Genomic DNA, 17851 nt, shown 5'->3' with positions numbered 1-17851 from the left:
GAAGGCTCAGGATGTGGCCCCCTAAGAAAACTACCTGCTTCAATTTGGGCACCCGAGCAGTATCACAGCCCTCACACAAATAAAATAAAATTTGTGTGGCGCATATGTATTTGGTGCCCCTTTGTACCAATATTTATGTGTTCAAATAAATAAATAAATAAATTTTCAGATAACACTTTATATCTTATTTAGAAAGTCTTGTTAATCTAAAACATATTCAAGTACTAGATGGTAAGTTATGAACAAGTCAAATTAGTATAGGGATGTTTCATATTGTGAGTTGAAAAAGAGGATAATTTTAATAGAGTTCACACAACTATCAGATAATTGGATTCAAAAACCAGATATCATCCTCTAGAAATTGCAAATAGCAAAATTTCCACTTCAATTCTAACTAGTTAAACAGTTATTCTTCATTGTATACAACACAGTACAATGTCCATTTAATGACTGCATTTATCACCGTTCCACTTAGGGAGAACATATTACATATATTCACAACTACTACTGTTCACATTAAATATTTTAGTGAAAATGAATAATCAATGTCGTAAAAGTTGTTATTATGTAACCTATAAAAATTTCGACCAGCCTCTCAAATAAGATGCTTCGCCAAGGTAGACAGACAAAAAGAGAAAGTACCGTTTAAATTCTAAACTGATGAAGAAGAGTTTTAACTCGAGTAGAGGAAGAAATCAGAGAGAAGCACTGGAAGGTGGATAGGACACACATTGAAGAAAGCACACAAATGCGTCACAAGACAAGCCCTCACATGGAATCCTGTAGGCCAAAGGAGAAAAGGAAGACCAAAGAACACATTACGCCGAGAAATGCAGACAGACATGAGAAGAATGAACAACAGTTGGATAAAACTAGAAAGGAAAGCCCATGACAGAGTGAGTTGGAGAATGCTGGTCGGCGGCCTATGCTCCATTAGGAGTAACAGGCGTAAGTAAGTAAGATGTTTTGATAATGTTGAGTTTGTTTGAACTGAATAGTTCAATGGTGAAGCCTCATCCTCTATCTGGACAAGATTATCAACGCTTTTCAATTAAATCATCCAAACTATAAAAAAGTGTACATTGGTACTTTTTCATAATTTCACAGACAGACTTCGGTTTGTATTGTTTACAGAGTTTTATTGAGGAATTGAAACATTACAAGAAAATGGATTGATAGACATACAATTATCAAAGCGAACCATCAATAAAAAAAATTGAAATTTTATAAAATATTTTAAAATAATCAAATGAACAACACCTTTAAACATCCACGTTAAACTAGCACTTAATATGGTAGCCGATGAATCCCCAACACCTACACCGATTAAAACAGCTTGTGATGCAAGAGCACCAGTGATACTGCTGGCAAATGCCTGTTTAAAATAAAAAAAGCAAATCAAATTAACGATATAGGATATAGACAACATTCATGACGGATTTATCTCAGTTGGGATAACTATTAAAGACTAAGAAGCACTGGAATTATTTGACAGTATACATCTACTACTTTGCCTGAAATCGAACCTAGGGTATTCGGGTATTTTTAGAGCACCCTTAACCATTAGAGCCGCTGGGTAAAATGATACGATCTCAGCTTTAGCCAATTCGCGGTATAGAGCGGCGATGTCTTAAACTTGGATGTTTTCTATAAAAGCATAATTAACGTCATGATTAATTTTAAAGATGATCATATCATACAGGAACAATAAAAACGAAATGCACACTGAAAATTAGAAATATACTGCTAAAAACTCAGTCAGTCAGCTAGCTAATAGTAAATAACGTAGAACCTGGTACATGTCTGCATCGGTAGAAGTTGCCATACCATATCAGCAAACCAAGATGAAATCTTTAAAAAACAACCGAATAGTAGGAGTACGAGCAGTATCAATTGTAGTAGGAAACATTAAACATGGGCAGTATGATTCCATAAGATAGGATGAATTTACGTAAATCGTAAGATAAGTTTTAAACTTGACATCTAAGGGAAGACAACGGGTGGATGTACCTACGCTACCGGAACCGATTCTGAACTATTTCGCTCAACAGCCCCGAACATTGGTAAAGATAATCGCTTAGACCCTAGGCGGCTAGTCTGTAACTTTTAACAAGGTTTAGTTCAATAGTCAACGACTTCGTAGACTAATGCCACTTCTTCGTTCGGCGACTAAAGACTTTTGAATGTATATATTTCCAACCAGTTAAATACTGAGTATAGGTACGGTCAATTTTGGTATGAAACTCGGTGTTTAAACTATACGAGCTGTAACTTCAAGTATATCTCAATAAATGTTCGCTGAAATTTCCTCTATAGTGAGAATAAAACATCTTCAGGCAACACACAGTATCCACACACGCATTGATCACTTCTCATCACTAATCGTTACATCCTGACAGATGTACTACTGTTGAAATATACTATCTAGAAAAATACGATCTCGTCGAATCTTTGAGCTGAAATCCAAAGTAATTTACCTTAAAAGAATAGGAACCTTTAGTTTAGTTGTAATAAAGTTACGTAGTGCTCTTTGAGACCAGGGGACTCCACTTTAAGTTATTAAAGTTTTCGCCCATTATACCTGCACTTAAGAATGAAGTATTTTATTTTCGTGTAACATGAACATGGTTCACAACCTGATGTTATAATCAATCTTGATGATTGTAGTACCAGACAAAGACGATGAATCGAAGTATGACGTTGGGACTCTATATCGAATAAGGCGGCTGGGATGTGTTACATATACTCAACCACCACCCACCTTAACTAGCAATGCTAGCTGGCCCAAGAGTAGATATGAAGAAAGATACGGCCAACTGAACAAGGTATCTCGAAATCAGTCACAGTGATGTAGATGCATTCATGCTTCACCTTTCCGAAATTCCTGAATTTCAATTTCACTCTGTACTTCTTATTCCTTTATTTCGTTTTTCGATCAAGTGATTCAAAAACAGTAAATTAAATCCATATTATTATTCTTTTAATCAACTCAATATCATACGACAATTGGACATGCAGTTTGGAAAGGAAAGTGCCATCAAACGACTTGATCTTAGATTCCTGATGTCAGTTTGCTATTCCTACTCTTATTCTACCTAGTAAGATACTTTACAGTAAATAGCACAAAAACAGCTTTTAGCCACTACAATTACGAAATCATTAGTTATCGCTCATCATTTGTTATAAATTGATTTACACAAACGTCTTTATAAAATAAGCTCCATAAATCTTGATTTTACATGCGAATAGTATACACATGTAAGGAAAACAGCAGTGTGGGGCTCCTCAGCAGTGTGCATCCACGACCTCGCCCCGCGAGATTCGAACCCGGGACCTACCAGTCTCGCGTCAGAGCACTTAACCGATAGACTACTGAGCCGGCATCCGAGGTATGGCAACTCGGACCGATGCATAAATGTGCCTGGTCCTACGTTGTAGCTGACTAACTGATTGACCATAAGGAAAACAAAACTTGTAACAGGCATATTTTGTGCTTTTGGATAGTAAACAAACTGAATCAGGTTCATATTCGTATGTCTAAACTTATTTCGCCAAAAACTAATAAACTGATCATTAAAAAGAAAGTATATTGATAAATAGATTGAAAGCGGTTATACATAGTGTTTGTACAGTTATGAAGAATCGATCGAAAACCACATATCCAAATTTAACATGTTATCAGTAAGCAAGAAAGGAATAGAACATATAGGAACAATTTATGCATTGTAAACGTTTTCTATGATATTGAAGGATGGCGTTATTGTTTGGAAATAAACCTTAATACTTTATACAGTGCATAACTGATAAAAATACAACGCAGCCACAGTGAATGGCAATATCTACTTCAGTATAAATTTTATCATACACGATAACATTCGAATCACCATTCAGAAGAGAAGTCTTTTGTGTCTAACTGCTACCCATTCGTCAACAGCTGAATTATGTATTTGGCTTACAGCCATACTGTTTATGTGAGGGCTATTAAAACTACCCGATTACAGGCACGCCTTGCTGTCTAGAGTACCATGTTGACTATCCACTTATAATCAACCACCTAAAACCGAATGTCACACCAACTCAAGTTTTAGCTACCAAATAGTATCCATAGCCCCACAACAGACGTTGTTCAAAGCCAAGTATGTAAATCCATACCTTGTAAATGAGTTAAAGACTCATAATAATTGAAGAAGTATTCAAATCCACGACCCAATAGGACTTCTTGAAAGTCGAGTACGTATTCTAGAGAGGTGTTGTAGACTTAAAGAACCCAATTATTATAACAAAACATAACAGTACACTGAATAATGAAATTTTAGTAATGAAAAAAATACCTGCCTGTATAGTATCCCAAATTTGGTATTCTAAATAATCATCACTAACACTAGATGGATATCCAACAGGAAGAAAAAACTTCTAAAATTAGATGTTATGAAATTTTTCATGTGATAAACCTTTAAAGTCACCCATGATAAGTGTAGATCAAATAATGAGCTAATTTGTCGACTTTGACTTTTCTCCAGTGTAAATACACGAGAAACTTCATCTCCGTATGATTCAACAAACATTTTCGAAGTCATGGGACAATTATAAACAAGTAATTATCACGTTGTTGTTGATTATCGAAAAAACCTCTCAATAAGACTTATTTAAAACTCGAATATTGTGGAAAACACCAGTCTAAAAAAGGAATATAAAATGAAGTTTCATTTGAAAAAGTTTGGTTGTTGTGACTACACTAGAGCTCTTATTGTTCTTATTATTGACGGTTCATAATAAATTATGTATACAAACATTGGGATACGACCTTACATAGTTACACATAAGAAAAATTTTACAACTAATAATTCTCTTCAAGAGTTAAACATTATTTCGATTGATTTGATTAATTAATTACCTTCATAATGCACACGACTTAATGTTAAATACACTGCTTTAAAGTAGTCTCTGAAATACACTATTGAGTTAGACATTTACTAGATTAGTCACCCGTTCTTTAAAATAGAAGCATTGAAGTCAGAGTATTCAAATTTGTGCGTCTTTATATTTTCCGCTATCTTGGGTAAACCTGAAACAGCAGCAAAGTTATTTGTACCTCATGCTTTATTCTGATGACTCTATGGTGGTGGTGCTTACGTCTACATGTGGCCCACTACGTTGGGACAGATGCTTCTGGCTAGCCAAAATGGAAAACTTAAAGACAAGATGTAGTGTCGTCAAGTATCTTGGAACTGGCAGACACAAAAACAACAGAACTGCGAAGTTGTTACTTTTTAATGTAAACTTAAAAAATAGCAGATAGGGTTGCTAAACGTTCATCAATTAACTTCGTCTTAAAAGATCTATTGATATAAAATACCAAACGTAAATCAAAGACTAGTTTGTTTGGATTTACGTTTGTAAGGAATAACCCTAGAGATACGTTGATACCGGGTAAAACCGCTCTTTTCTCTCCTAGCCCAGGCAATTATCAATTTCATGTAGAAACAAAGAGCGGCCGAACGGAAGTGCTAAGTAATAAAGAAAAATATATAGATACTAATAATAATAGATAAATCGAGTGACATATGGCAAGCAAGACTAGAACGTGAGTAAGTCTTGATCATCGTCAAAGCATGTACGTAACAACCATTCAAGGCAATAAAGTTGAATCGTAGATATGTACATGGTTTCCCAATCTCCCTAGTTTGGGAAAACTTTGATCAGTTTTGGGGAGGCCGCTAGATAAACTTTTGTAGAACTGGCACAAAACTCCAGAATTTCCTCAAATCTTGGATGTGAACATTGGACTTTGGGACAAATCCCAAAATTCCTCAAAATAGGGAGATTGGGCTGCAATCTAAACTGTGTTCACTCTTTGATGTGAGATTAATCAATGGTTGCCTTGAGAAGTGAATGTCAAAGCACATACAGAGTGCCTTTATGAGGGTCACATGGAGTACTCGCTCTAAACTGAGTGGTGATAATACAATAATCTTTTCATACCATGTGGTGCATTAATTAATGCACATAATTATTGTGCATTATAATGCACAATAATTATTGTATACCATTTTCAGATGGCCTCAATTACAATGATCCTCATTGCAGATAATAAAAAAGGATATAGAAGATAAATAGTGACAACTAAAATACATATTTTGTATTTGTTTTAAGCATTTGAAATCAAAGTCTACCGAAAACCCCTACGCAGTAATGATTTTGTTTAGGCTCCTAACGACCTTGAAAAAGTATATTACCCTGGGATCACTAAAACGCAGTAATTGATTTCTATCACAACAACTTCAATAACTTACTTTAAGTAAAAGGCTTATAGCTAACAAGCCACGAGACTGTTTCTTGCTCTATGGAGACTTATTTCATACTTTCTTAGCTAACTTAATCATTTCCATTGTCAGCATCCTCTGGATGTTTTACGTTACGGAAATTTATAACATTGAATTCATCTTGTCGTATATAAAGCTGACTATAATAGGAAGGGTCGGAGTGAGAAGTCGTAGCTATTACTAACCAAGCAAACAGTAAGATAATATTTGAAGTTCTTATTTCAAGCTTTGTGGAAAAGTATTTCCTTGAACCCGCTACTGAGAAGCTTTAGTTGTTTAATAAACTAGTAACATTCACTCTTATTTAAAGCCTTGAGAAGTCAGCATTTTGTGCGCCGTCTTGCTCATCTCCTAAGGAAATCAATCAACTTAGTTTGTCTACAATTTCATGCATTGACCCTTACCTGAATATACGTTTATATGCCTTCATTTTTCGACTTCTGGTTTGACTGGATTTGGGATTGTCTCGTAGGAAGGTATTTGGGACAGCATAGTTGTCAAACATTAAGCAACGAATGATGATTTACGCGAAATGAGGATATATCAATTCAGTTTTCCTCAGAAGTGAGTAGTTAGATTATGAGACAGTCGCTTCATAAAAATGATGGAAAAATGCAGCCAACAGACTACCTACAACAACCAACGTCCCTAACTATCAGGGGTTGCGTTTCTGCCTCATTAACATAGAACAGAGCCAATCAAATCACACCAGACCAGTCGAAGAAGTAATTTAACATTGCAGTTGTCACAAGGGGTTGTTATGTGAAGTGATAGTGACATGATCATTGAAAATCACAATGATATCAAGATGTTGGCCGGAAATCAAAATCTGTAGATAATGTGACAATCGTAAGTCTAAGAAAAATGGTCTTTCAGACGGAGCTCAATACTTCATATCCCGACGTCGAATCGGCAGGTCATATATCCAGATTTAAACACTTGGAAGGGAGGTTTATAAGTAGTAGCTTGAATATAACCATATCAATTTTCACAACCTTTGCTACATCAATTACATCTCATTTCGCGTTAACAGCCTCCAATTTGCGCCACAGGCGAATAAGTTACAGGACTTTCCCCCTCGTGTTAGATCGTCTGTTTGTTCAAGGTTCTTTATGATAGGAGTTGAGGAGTATTATTCAATGATATTAATAACATCTTCCTATACTTACTAGTTCTTGAATTCACATTTCCAATACTAAGTCAGCTTTACCATGGTAATAAGATATTCAATTACATGTAAATATGGGTTAACGCTGAGATCAAAATGTTGGTAATCAGCAGAAAGAATAGCAAATAAAACTAACAATAACGAAGAAGCTAGTGCATATAGAAACTTAAAATTCATGCGTTTCTTCCTTGAATTAAGAATACATTCATCCCATTTTGCACTTAATCCCTGTTTTCACTAAACCTCACCTCTTTCCACCTTTCGTTTCTTCAACACATAGCTCTTTCCTTGAATAATCTATATGTATTTCCTTTAATTATATTTCATTCTAGCGACGACAATTGGTTTGAGTTCTACATAGTGATCAGGAATACTCTGATTTATCTCTCTAAAAACAATAACACTTCAGCAACCATTTACAGCTGTTTGTCCTGGCGCTACTCTTTTTTGTATTTCCTTGTCATCAGTACCACGTTTTCATTAATGTTAGCTGCAGTACAGAGAGTAATAAGTGACCTAACATGTTTTAAAGACTATAGGCCAACAGTGAACAATGGCACACAAAATGGGGAGAACGAAATAGCATATCAAACGAGGAATGCATTACTTTATGGCCATAAAGCACCCTTCGGAATAAAGAAAATAATCGCATCGAAAGTTATCCGGTGCCACACACAAATAACAACGGCAAAGATGATACGGACCAGTACTATAAAAGCCTGTAGTCAGTCCTAGAGAAATTCCCAGAGAAATCCCCCACCATAGTGACGAGGGATCTACACACCATGGTCGGACTGCACTGACTACGAACGAATCGTTGACAGATTGTAGTGAGAAACGCGAATGGTGAGATACTGGCTAGTTCGTACGCTTTTCAGTAATACTTTAACATGCGGTAGCTTCCGAACCCCATATAAATGCACTAAGCTTCACATGTTTCACAGGAACAATATACAGAGAACCAAATCGGTCACTTCATATGAATAAAAAATCCTGAGGGTCCTTGGAAAATGTACGAAAAGTAGATAAGAACCAGTGAATCCTCACACCACCTGGCGGTTATCAAACTAAAACTGAATCTAAAGAAACATCGAGCAGCTGGACAAGCAACACTACAAGAGGTTGATTCATCTCTCCTTCAAGTTGCTGACAAACTCGGTGAGAAATAGGTCGCAAGCCTTACGAGACCTGCTAACAGAAAGGAAAAACAATACTGAAAGCAAGTAAAAAGCGGTTAAAAAGTCCCAAACATGTAATAGATATGTCAGGAGGCAATGAACTCCGTCAAGCATCAGCGTAGATAATGAATCCACATAGATACCCAGGATAAGATTGGAGAAGGGAAAAACAAAGTTTCGGCCAACAATGGACAAATAGAAGCCGATAAAACCAAGGCACAAGCCCGATATACAAAAGAAAACAAGTGAGTGAAAAAGAACATCAAATTTGTAGGGCCTGTGTATGTAAAAGGCCCGACAGCTACGGCAGAACAAACTGCAAGGAGAGAAAACACAAAAAAATGTGTTGCAAGCAAAGGAGCTAGTCGGAAAGTATAGCGAACCAAAACGACCATGCGAAAATAAAAAGTGGTAAGACAATCAATAGGAGTCAAGTGCAATGAAGCGGGCTGGTAGAACACTCTAAAGAGCTCTTGAATAGTCTAGCCACACTCAAGACACCGTACATCGGAGTAGCATATATAGATCTTCTTATGCATGTCACAACACCAACAATAGAAGAAATTAGCAATTCCATCATGCAGACTAAGATTAGCAATGCTGGAGGGCCAGAAAGCATAGTAGCTGAAAAATTAAAAACATATACAGAGAGAACAGGAAAAGTATTCTGCGTTCTCTTTAGAAAGATTTGGGAGTAGGTGTCACGTCCAAATTTTTCGCTAATCCGTAATTAAACCACGATCGATTGTTGAACTCGTAACTTACGACCTAAATAAAAAGGATATCAAATTATAATTCGCGTGCCAAATTTTACTCATAAATTGTGAATAATAAACTCAAATATATTGCTCCTTCAATAATCATGACAAATTTCACTATGAATCCTCAATTTTTGAATTTCCACAGTAAAATTTTCTAAATACCAAACCTTAAGAGTATGAAACCAAAAATGTAAAAGATCAGAATTAAAAACTATTTATGTAACAATAACCAACTACAGCACGACCATTTTCAACACCATCATCAATGAGTATCAACATACTAGACTGTACTGCCAATACCATTATTGTTATTATTATTATTATTATTATTAACAGTTCTGTGGTCCCTAGTGTTGGCTTACCATTACACTTTCTTTACTGCAATTAGGACACTAACTTATATTTCCATCCAAATACCAGCCTTCAATGAGTATCGTATATTACTCATTCGAGGAGGATGTATGTGTATTGACCTATGTATATGAGAAATACAATGTCTGTATGTATGAGAGCATGATGAGAAGAGAAAGTGATTAGGAAACAAATTAATACTAATACACAATAGTAAGGTGGAGAGGATGAATGTCAAGTAGAATGAAGAAGAAGAAGAACACACTTGAACTACACTCACACACACAATATCGGTCACTCATTTACTTTCTGACAAGAGAAATAAAAGTCAAAAAAAACCCGCATTTAATCATCCAACTAAAACTGGTTCACTTGTAGATCTAATCACTAAGACAACAAGATAACATGATGATAAACTGAGAGAGTATTATTATTCGTTGTACTCTACTTTCACTATGTTCATCCAACAAATCTTCAATCCATGTTTAAATGGGACTAATCAATACAGATAACTTTGCATCTAGGCATTTAGTCATTTGCATGAATGACCGAAACTGTGAACTCCATGTAGATAGAAAGGTGAAGTGGTGTTTTTGCGCAAACTATTTGTCCACTTAAAATTCAATGTTTAACTTTGAATATCAGCTAGACATGCTCTCGACTATTCTTATTCTTGTCATTATTATTATTATTATTATTATTATTATTATTATTATTAGTAGTAGTAGTAGTAGTAGTAGTAGTAGTAATAGTAGTATTGTCTTCGTTGCCTAGATACGATAATATAACAGTTTGTCTTTACAGTTACAAATACTTGTCATATATCCATATCAAAATATTCAACAAATAAACTCTCAGTTTTTATCCTGTTCCCTATCACTCAAATACAATAATGATATTCTTCACTTGTGTTCTCGTTATTAGTCCCTACTTCCCTTTCTATCTATCAATCCCTCTCTCTCTTTCTCTCTTGCACTCCGATGAAGGAGAAAATGAAGTGGAAATCTGTTACAAATTGAAATGGTATTTCTCTGTGCGCAATCGTGTATATGTTTCATTTCTCTCAATACATTATGTCTGTTATTGTGAATTTCGATTACGTCGTGTTTCTGTTCAAGCAAATACGCCGTCATGATCATGACCACTAATAAAACATTATCAACGTTTCATTTAGTATTGCTTGTTTGAATCTTCCCATCGATGTGTTAGGACTGCAACTGGTCAGTCTCTAATTGGCATATGTGCATACTGTGCGTATTGCCTCAATACAGCCTCAATTCACAAGCATGTTAGGCAGAGATGGATAGTGGCTAGCAGTGGAATCCAAGACGCGCGTTTCGTCCTATTTGGGACTCGCCAGCTGGATGAATTTAAACTTCACCCCATCGCACAAGCAAGTGGCTATCAGGACTCAGTGGCCGAGTGGATAACGCGATGGCGTTTAAAGCGAAAGGTACTTAGTTCGAGTCTCAAAGTGAACATCAACTCTGAGATGTAGGTACATCCAGCTGACGAGTCCCAAATAGGACGAAACGCGCGTCTTGGATTCCACTGCTAGCCACTATCCATCTCTGCTTAACATTATCAACATTGTCGAATAAGAATAAAGAGAATTCAGTGAAGGAAATCCTCCTTTCGACGAAATCATTCGTACATTCATTTGATAATAAGAGTCTTGAAACAATTTATGATGCAACATCTTCTATCCCTCTATAGATGGATATTTTTCATATAACTAAAAATACGAATGTACCCATTCCAGACATAGGAACATGGTGAAGCCTAGTAGGCCCTTCTGGAGAAGAGTGCTACATCGAAGTACGGTACAACTACCGGGGCTCAATAGCTCTTTTTGCATTGCTTACGCAGAACCATTACATCATTCTTCCTTTCTTTTTTTGGGGGGGGGTGGAAGACTCATTCTTTCTTTTTTTATGAACCGACAGTAATTATGCAATGATTCTTTGTAGCAATCGTAATCATTCGTAGGTATAGGTAGAGTGCTTGATCAGGCCGTTCTCCACCACCCGTATTACTGTTCATGTTAGTACATGGAATCAGTGCCATGATCCAGGAGGCACGACGAGGACATTTGAGTCGGGTTTCGCCTCCCAAGTACGAATATTTAGCATAAGTAAATGATTTCGTCGGAAAGTAAATTCTCTTCGCTGAATTCTCTTCATTCTTATTCAACATTGTTCACTACATAATCTGTCTTGTCATGTGAAAATGTCTGTGAGAGATGTATCATGTGTTATGTGTGCTTGTGTGCGTGTGAGTTGAGGAGGAGTAATGGTATGTTTGTATGTGTCTATAAATGGAATAAGCAAGATGTTAGTCATTTGTTCCTTTGTACATCTTTGCAAGTGTGTATATGTATGTTTGTTCATCATATCGTCTTATTGGTTTGATTGTGGCTACCTAATTCACTTCTCTAATGTGTATTTCATTGTTTCATCACTTCCAAACAATCTGATCATCTGATCACTTTGATAGGCATGTTTGCGTGCGAGAAAAATTTATTCACATTCTGTCAATCAATTACAATGTTATAAGCAATTAGTGAAAATAATTGACTAACAGTGAAATCTAATGAGCATGAAATGAAAACATAATGGATAACCAAAACCCCTTTTAACTATGATGATTGTAGTTGAAGTGATTAGGGATGCTTATTCTGGCCAAATACCTAATTAATGAAATTGTAGTTGTGAACCTGTCAATCAGAAACCAACTCAATGGGCATTGTTCAAAGGATTAAATCTACATTTGACAATACAAAGATTTCTTTGGAGTGAGTAACAACATCGACGAGTTCCATATCCCTGTGACGATCACTTTGCGAAGCAGTTCAAATAGACAACTGTCCCATTCACCTTTCATTCCAGCAAATCGTTGTAGGCTGATTCATCATTGATTTCATTGTTTCCCTGATTTCCGTAATCGACATATGCAATTGACTGATCCATATCTAAACCAGTCTTTGAAATTGCTATTTAAACTGAGACAACAAGCTTATTTGGGCACATCGGAATGACTTTCTGTTGATTTCGAGATCAGATCATTCAACAACATGCAAATAGTGTGAATTGTTATTAACACACAAGATGATAATGAGTAAAGCTTTTGGATATTGGGAATCACATGAAATCAAAGAGTGATTCAGTAGTTGTAACACAAATATTATTAATGCCGTTGACCATTCAGACATTCAAAGTGAAAAACAATGCATCTACCCTATTTTCTCAATGAATCAAAGTGTTTCCATTCTCTTTCATGGAAAAAGTTGACTGTTAACACTTTAACCGGTGTTGAACATGTTCAGCGAGAGAGATCGAGTCAAGTCAATCTCGTTGATGAATTCATTGGAACACTCGACAAATATTGTATCGTATTACATTACATTCTTGTGAAACCTCATGTGTATATGAGTGAGTGAATTTAGATTATGAATCAGTGAATTCAATCAAATTTATCTATTCCAATATTCCATTGTCTCTATGAGAGTCAGTGCGATTGAATGTTACACAATGGAGTGAAGCATTCAAGTGATCACTTCGATACTGTTATTATTCAACTGTTTACATGTATAGATGATTATGAAACAGGTAACGAGGAAAATATCATCAAACTCGGTTGCTAACTGAATTATTATTATTATTATCATCATTGTCATAATTGAAATGAGTTAGTAACAGTATTAATCGATTTTTATTATCCCTTCCTAACCTCTATTTTCTACTACTATGAACAATATTTTTCTAGTAGGACTCAAGTATCCTATTTCTGTTGTCTCATTTACATCATTCTCTGTCAAGTGGTTTTCAATTTTATTAAACAGTAGTTACCAAATAAACACCAATAATATTTTCTATTGTTACATAGAAGTTACACATCAGTTTCTATGTTCTATGTACACACTCACTCACTCACTCACTCACAAACACCCAGCCCACCACACACACACACACTGACACTAAACAAGTAGAAATCCCGTCATTGTTATTCTCATTCTTCTGACTGTAACCGTTGTTTATAGAAAACATGAAAAGATTATTAACTGGATTATTAACAAAATCATCAAATCACCGAATTTGTTCAAACGACCATTGAAATGATTGTGGAAGAGTAAAATCACATGGAATATCATACATGATACATTTGTTGAATGGACAAATTTGTGAGTCACACGAGTGGACTAAAAGTGAAACTATGGTTGCAACGGTACCATGTGCATTTAATTTCGTCAAACATTACTGACGTGAGAGAGGAATAGATTAGGTGAGATTTGTTTGGAACTGGTTCCCACGGGAGTAGTATTAGTAGTAGTAAAAGGAGGAGGAGGAGGAGTTGTGCTAGTAGCAGCATTAGTGATAATAACAGTAAGCGAAATATGATTCACACTTAGATAGAAGTTATGTTTACACATGTTTACTCAAAATCACTGGTTCGAAAAGATTAGTGAATATGCATTGTAGCGTACACTACATGTAGTTACATATTCTCAGGTCGTACTTCATTGATTACATGGAATGTCGGAAACACAGAATACAAATCTCGACAGACAGTTTGAACCTTCCTCATTGAAACAAAGTGAAATGACCATTGTTGTGATGAATCTGATCATGATTAGTCAGACTAATCATAAATATCATGCTCTTCTCAAAAACATCAAACTAACACCAATCACTACAGTGTAAATTGAAGGTAGGTAGGTAGGTAGATCATCTGATAGAAATTTTCTAGTGTCAAGTGATTAATAACATTGTTGTAAGTTTGTTTATTGTCTGTCATATAACAGTATAGTGTGCTTGAAAACAGAGATAGTTTGATTCAGTAATTGAGTGATATTAAGTAATTCACTTGTATATGTTGTGAACTAATAAGAACAATGGGTGATGAATCAAGTGTATAGGCTCCAATCAACCCAATAAATTATCTCACAATTCAATCAAACATTCAAAGTGTGATGACTTCATTCATTGGTGTAGAAATTAACATCACATTTGTTGGTAGACTACATTCCAAATTCCATTGTGACTGAGATTTCGGCACCTTAAGTAGATTTGATTTGGCGTGTCATTCGAGTTGATGTTAACGAAACAGATCTCCATTCGTTCTAAATAACAAACAATCTGATTTTCTCATTGTAAATAATTTAATCATACGCGTGACGTTGTGTTTCTCTAGAGTATCCGAGAAAAAATGTTTCATGTTTTGAGTGCAATTTGAATTCATTCACTCGATCCACTTTTGCACTCTGATGAATGGAACAAACGAAAGCTGAATATTTCTGAAGGAATATGATTCTGAAAGAAGCTTACTTACCTACGCCTGTTACCCCTTGTGGAGGAGCATATGCCACACACCAGCATTCTCCATCCAACCCTGTCCTGAGAAATCCTTTCCAGTTCTTTCCAGTTAACATTTATCCCTTTGATATCTGCTTCTTTTTCACAGCGTAATGAGTTCTTTGGCCTTCGTCTTTTCCTCTTTCCTTCTGACATGTCTATTGTATTCCGTACTTCCGGTCAGATGTTGAAGTCTTCATAATCCAGTCAATCACTAGAAGAAAGAGGAAGAGGAAGAGTAGACAGTCCGGTCTGAATCCGGTCATTACTGGAAATGCATCTATGAGCTGTCCTCCATGTACGACTTTGCACTGTCAAAGAAACTACGATACCAAAATGGAAATGGTCTTCACGCACTAATTCCCATCACAAAGTAATCAGACAACTCTAATATATTTTCCAAATACAACGCTCCGAATTTGTCAATCACACCAATCCGACATGACATATCGATACATAAGTACATTAGTCATTTGTTCGAATCTAAATGTGAACTCTTATTTTCAGCTTAATAGATTTGACTCGCCACTCAGCAATATAAACTAAATGAACCCCCCATCTAACAATCAAGATTCTTAATCTCAACCTCCATCTCAATACATCATCACACTGGTCAAATGTTTATTCAAATTGACTAATATGTCATAATCAAACGACGAATCACTGTTATTTCCCTCGTCTAGGTGTTTATCTTTAATCGTAATAAAAACAATAATTCCAATGTTTATTCTGAGAAATTAAAAGATTGTGCATGTTCATGTGCTTCGTGTTCTGTGCTCTGTGTTCAGTGTGGTTGTGTGAATGTGTAGGTGTACGGATTCTGTTACTCTGTTTCTTGCCAAGAATGGACTGAGATTTATTTGTCTGACTGTGAAGATGAATATCAATTTAATCACTTGGTTATCGAATATTCAATTTCTATCAGATTAACATTGACCATTGTATTAGTAATAATAATAATAATAACAATAATAATAATAATACCATTCGTTAGTATGGTGTCGTTTGAGCGAGGCTGTTTAGCGTCAAAACTCTCATTGTCATTCTGATCAACACCACCACCACTAACTTCTAATTCATGTGGCAACAACCTCAAATTCATTATAAAAGCATTAAATCAGTTCATCCTGATAACATGGATGTTGTTGTTATTATTATTATTGTCTGCGACTAGTTGTTTCAGTGTGTGTAGGGATTCGGGAAAACATGCAACTCCGTTTATGTTCATTAACACATACACTTTATTAAGAAAATCACTTGATTATCCATAATCCCTCGAGAATGCATGTAGTTGTAGAGAATGTCGATGATAGAGTGAGGAGTAGGATGAGGAGGGGTAGTAGAAATGTGGCATAAACTGGGGTAACAACAATCATAGTAGTCAAACTAACATACGTAGTCAATCACAAGTTTCACATTCTCCCTAATAATTGCGTAGGTAATGATGAGCATGAGAATATGAGCCCGGTTAACATTTCCCATTATCATTATATTGCATGTGTGGAGAGTGTGATCGTGGTCACTTCCACCCATCTGACTGCACACTCAGTGTGGGTGAGTGAGTGATTGACGAAGGAGGAAGGAGGAATGGGTAGGATAGAAGAAGAAAGGATAATGTGAATTTAGGACTGACCATATGGTCATTTTAAGATAATGAGATCTAGTCTAATCGATGTATTTGATTCGAATAATAAATAATTCAAATGAATTTTCACCCTCACTTGTTATCCATCCTCTCTGAAACTCACTCACTCACTCACTCACTCACTAACTCATATAGACATTCACACACACACAAACAAACACATTGACAGACACTGACACACACACAAACAAACACATTGACAGACACTGACACATTAATATAAGAATTCCGTTGTGAGACATGAATGAGATATTAATGGGAAATTGCACATATGTTCAGTCAAAGTCATAATTCCAATCTCTAATCGCTCATATACTCAAATATAATCACATAAACCGAATATATTTTCATTCACACAGTTATCCGTAAATCGAATATATAGTATAAAAGTTGACAAGTTGACTTTGAATGACTTCACTGAAAACTAATCCAATTCCCTTTCTCACCATTATACTTCATTAAACAATTGTGGAGAGAAGAAGGTATGCATTGGGGATATTGCTAGATTAAGAAAGTGTTTTAGTTAGTTGACGTGAATCGATCGAACAGATAATCTATGTTCTGAGTGTTTGAAGTTAGACATTAACACCGTTGGATTTCGGCTCAGTGGTTTATCGGTCAAGTGCTCTGGAGAGAGACTGGTAGGTCCTGGGTTCCAATCTCGAGAGTGCGGGATCGTGGGTGCACACTGCTGAGGAGTCCCCTAATAGGACGAAACGGTCGTCCATTGTTTCCAGGTTTTCCATGGTAGTCTAGCTTCAATTGACTCATGATTTCAACTATTATCATTCATTGTGGTGTTATGTTTTTGACAGTTTGTGTATGGGAAGCACAGTGTTAGTCTCATATACATGTCGTTATGACTGCAAACCACAAACATCTCACACGGATAAATCGACTAACAAATGTATACATGTCCAACATGGATCGTCTTACATGCTTCGTATTGTAGATAGACGATTCTACTGTCAGTCAGAACTAAGATCAACTCTCGAAACAGTCACCACAGTTTCTACAGTTTCATACTACTCATATTATCAAATATTACATTGTATTCGAGTGAATGATCGATAC

The 17851-nt window shown here is 35.8% G+C and overlaps 1 protein-coding gene across 1 annotated transcript in view; it reads right to left on the bottom strand.

Moving 5' to 3' along the window:
* The window catches only part of Smp_142110 (hypothetical protein), a gene marked incomplete at both ends in the record, with an annotated part of 30554 nt that extends 25977 nt beyond the window's left edge, over positions 1-4577 (bottom strand). The window contains 3 exons of the mRNA XM_018791700.1: positions 1261-1375; positions 4297-4413; positions 4452-4577. Of these exons, the coding sequence (XP_018645119.1) occupies positions 1261-1375; positions 4297-4413; positions 4452-4577 (358 nt within the window). The remainder of the gene's footprint in view (positions 1-1260; positions 1376-4296; positions 4414-4451) is intronic.
* Between the last annotated feature and the right edge of the window lie 13274 nt (positions 4578-17851).

The sequence above is a fragment of the Schistosoma mansoni genome (genome assembly GCF_000237925.1).
Source record: "Schistosoma mansoni, WGS project CABG00000000 data, chromosome 1 unplaced supercontig 0094, strain Puerto Rico, whole genome shotgun sequence".
Classification (NCBI taxonomy): Eukaryota; Metazoa; Platyhelminthes; class Trematoda; order Strigeidida; family Schistosomatidae; genus Schistosoma; species Schistosoma mansoni.
Note: the sequence above shows the minus strand (reverse complement) of the source record. Positions and strands in the feature narration are given on the sequence as shown.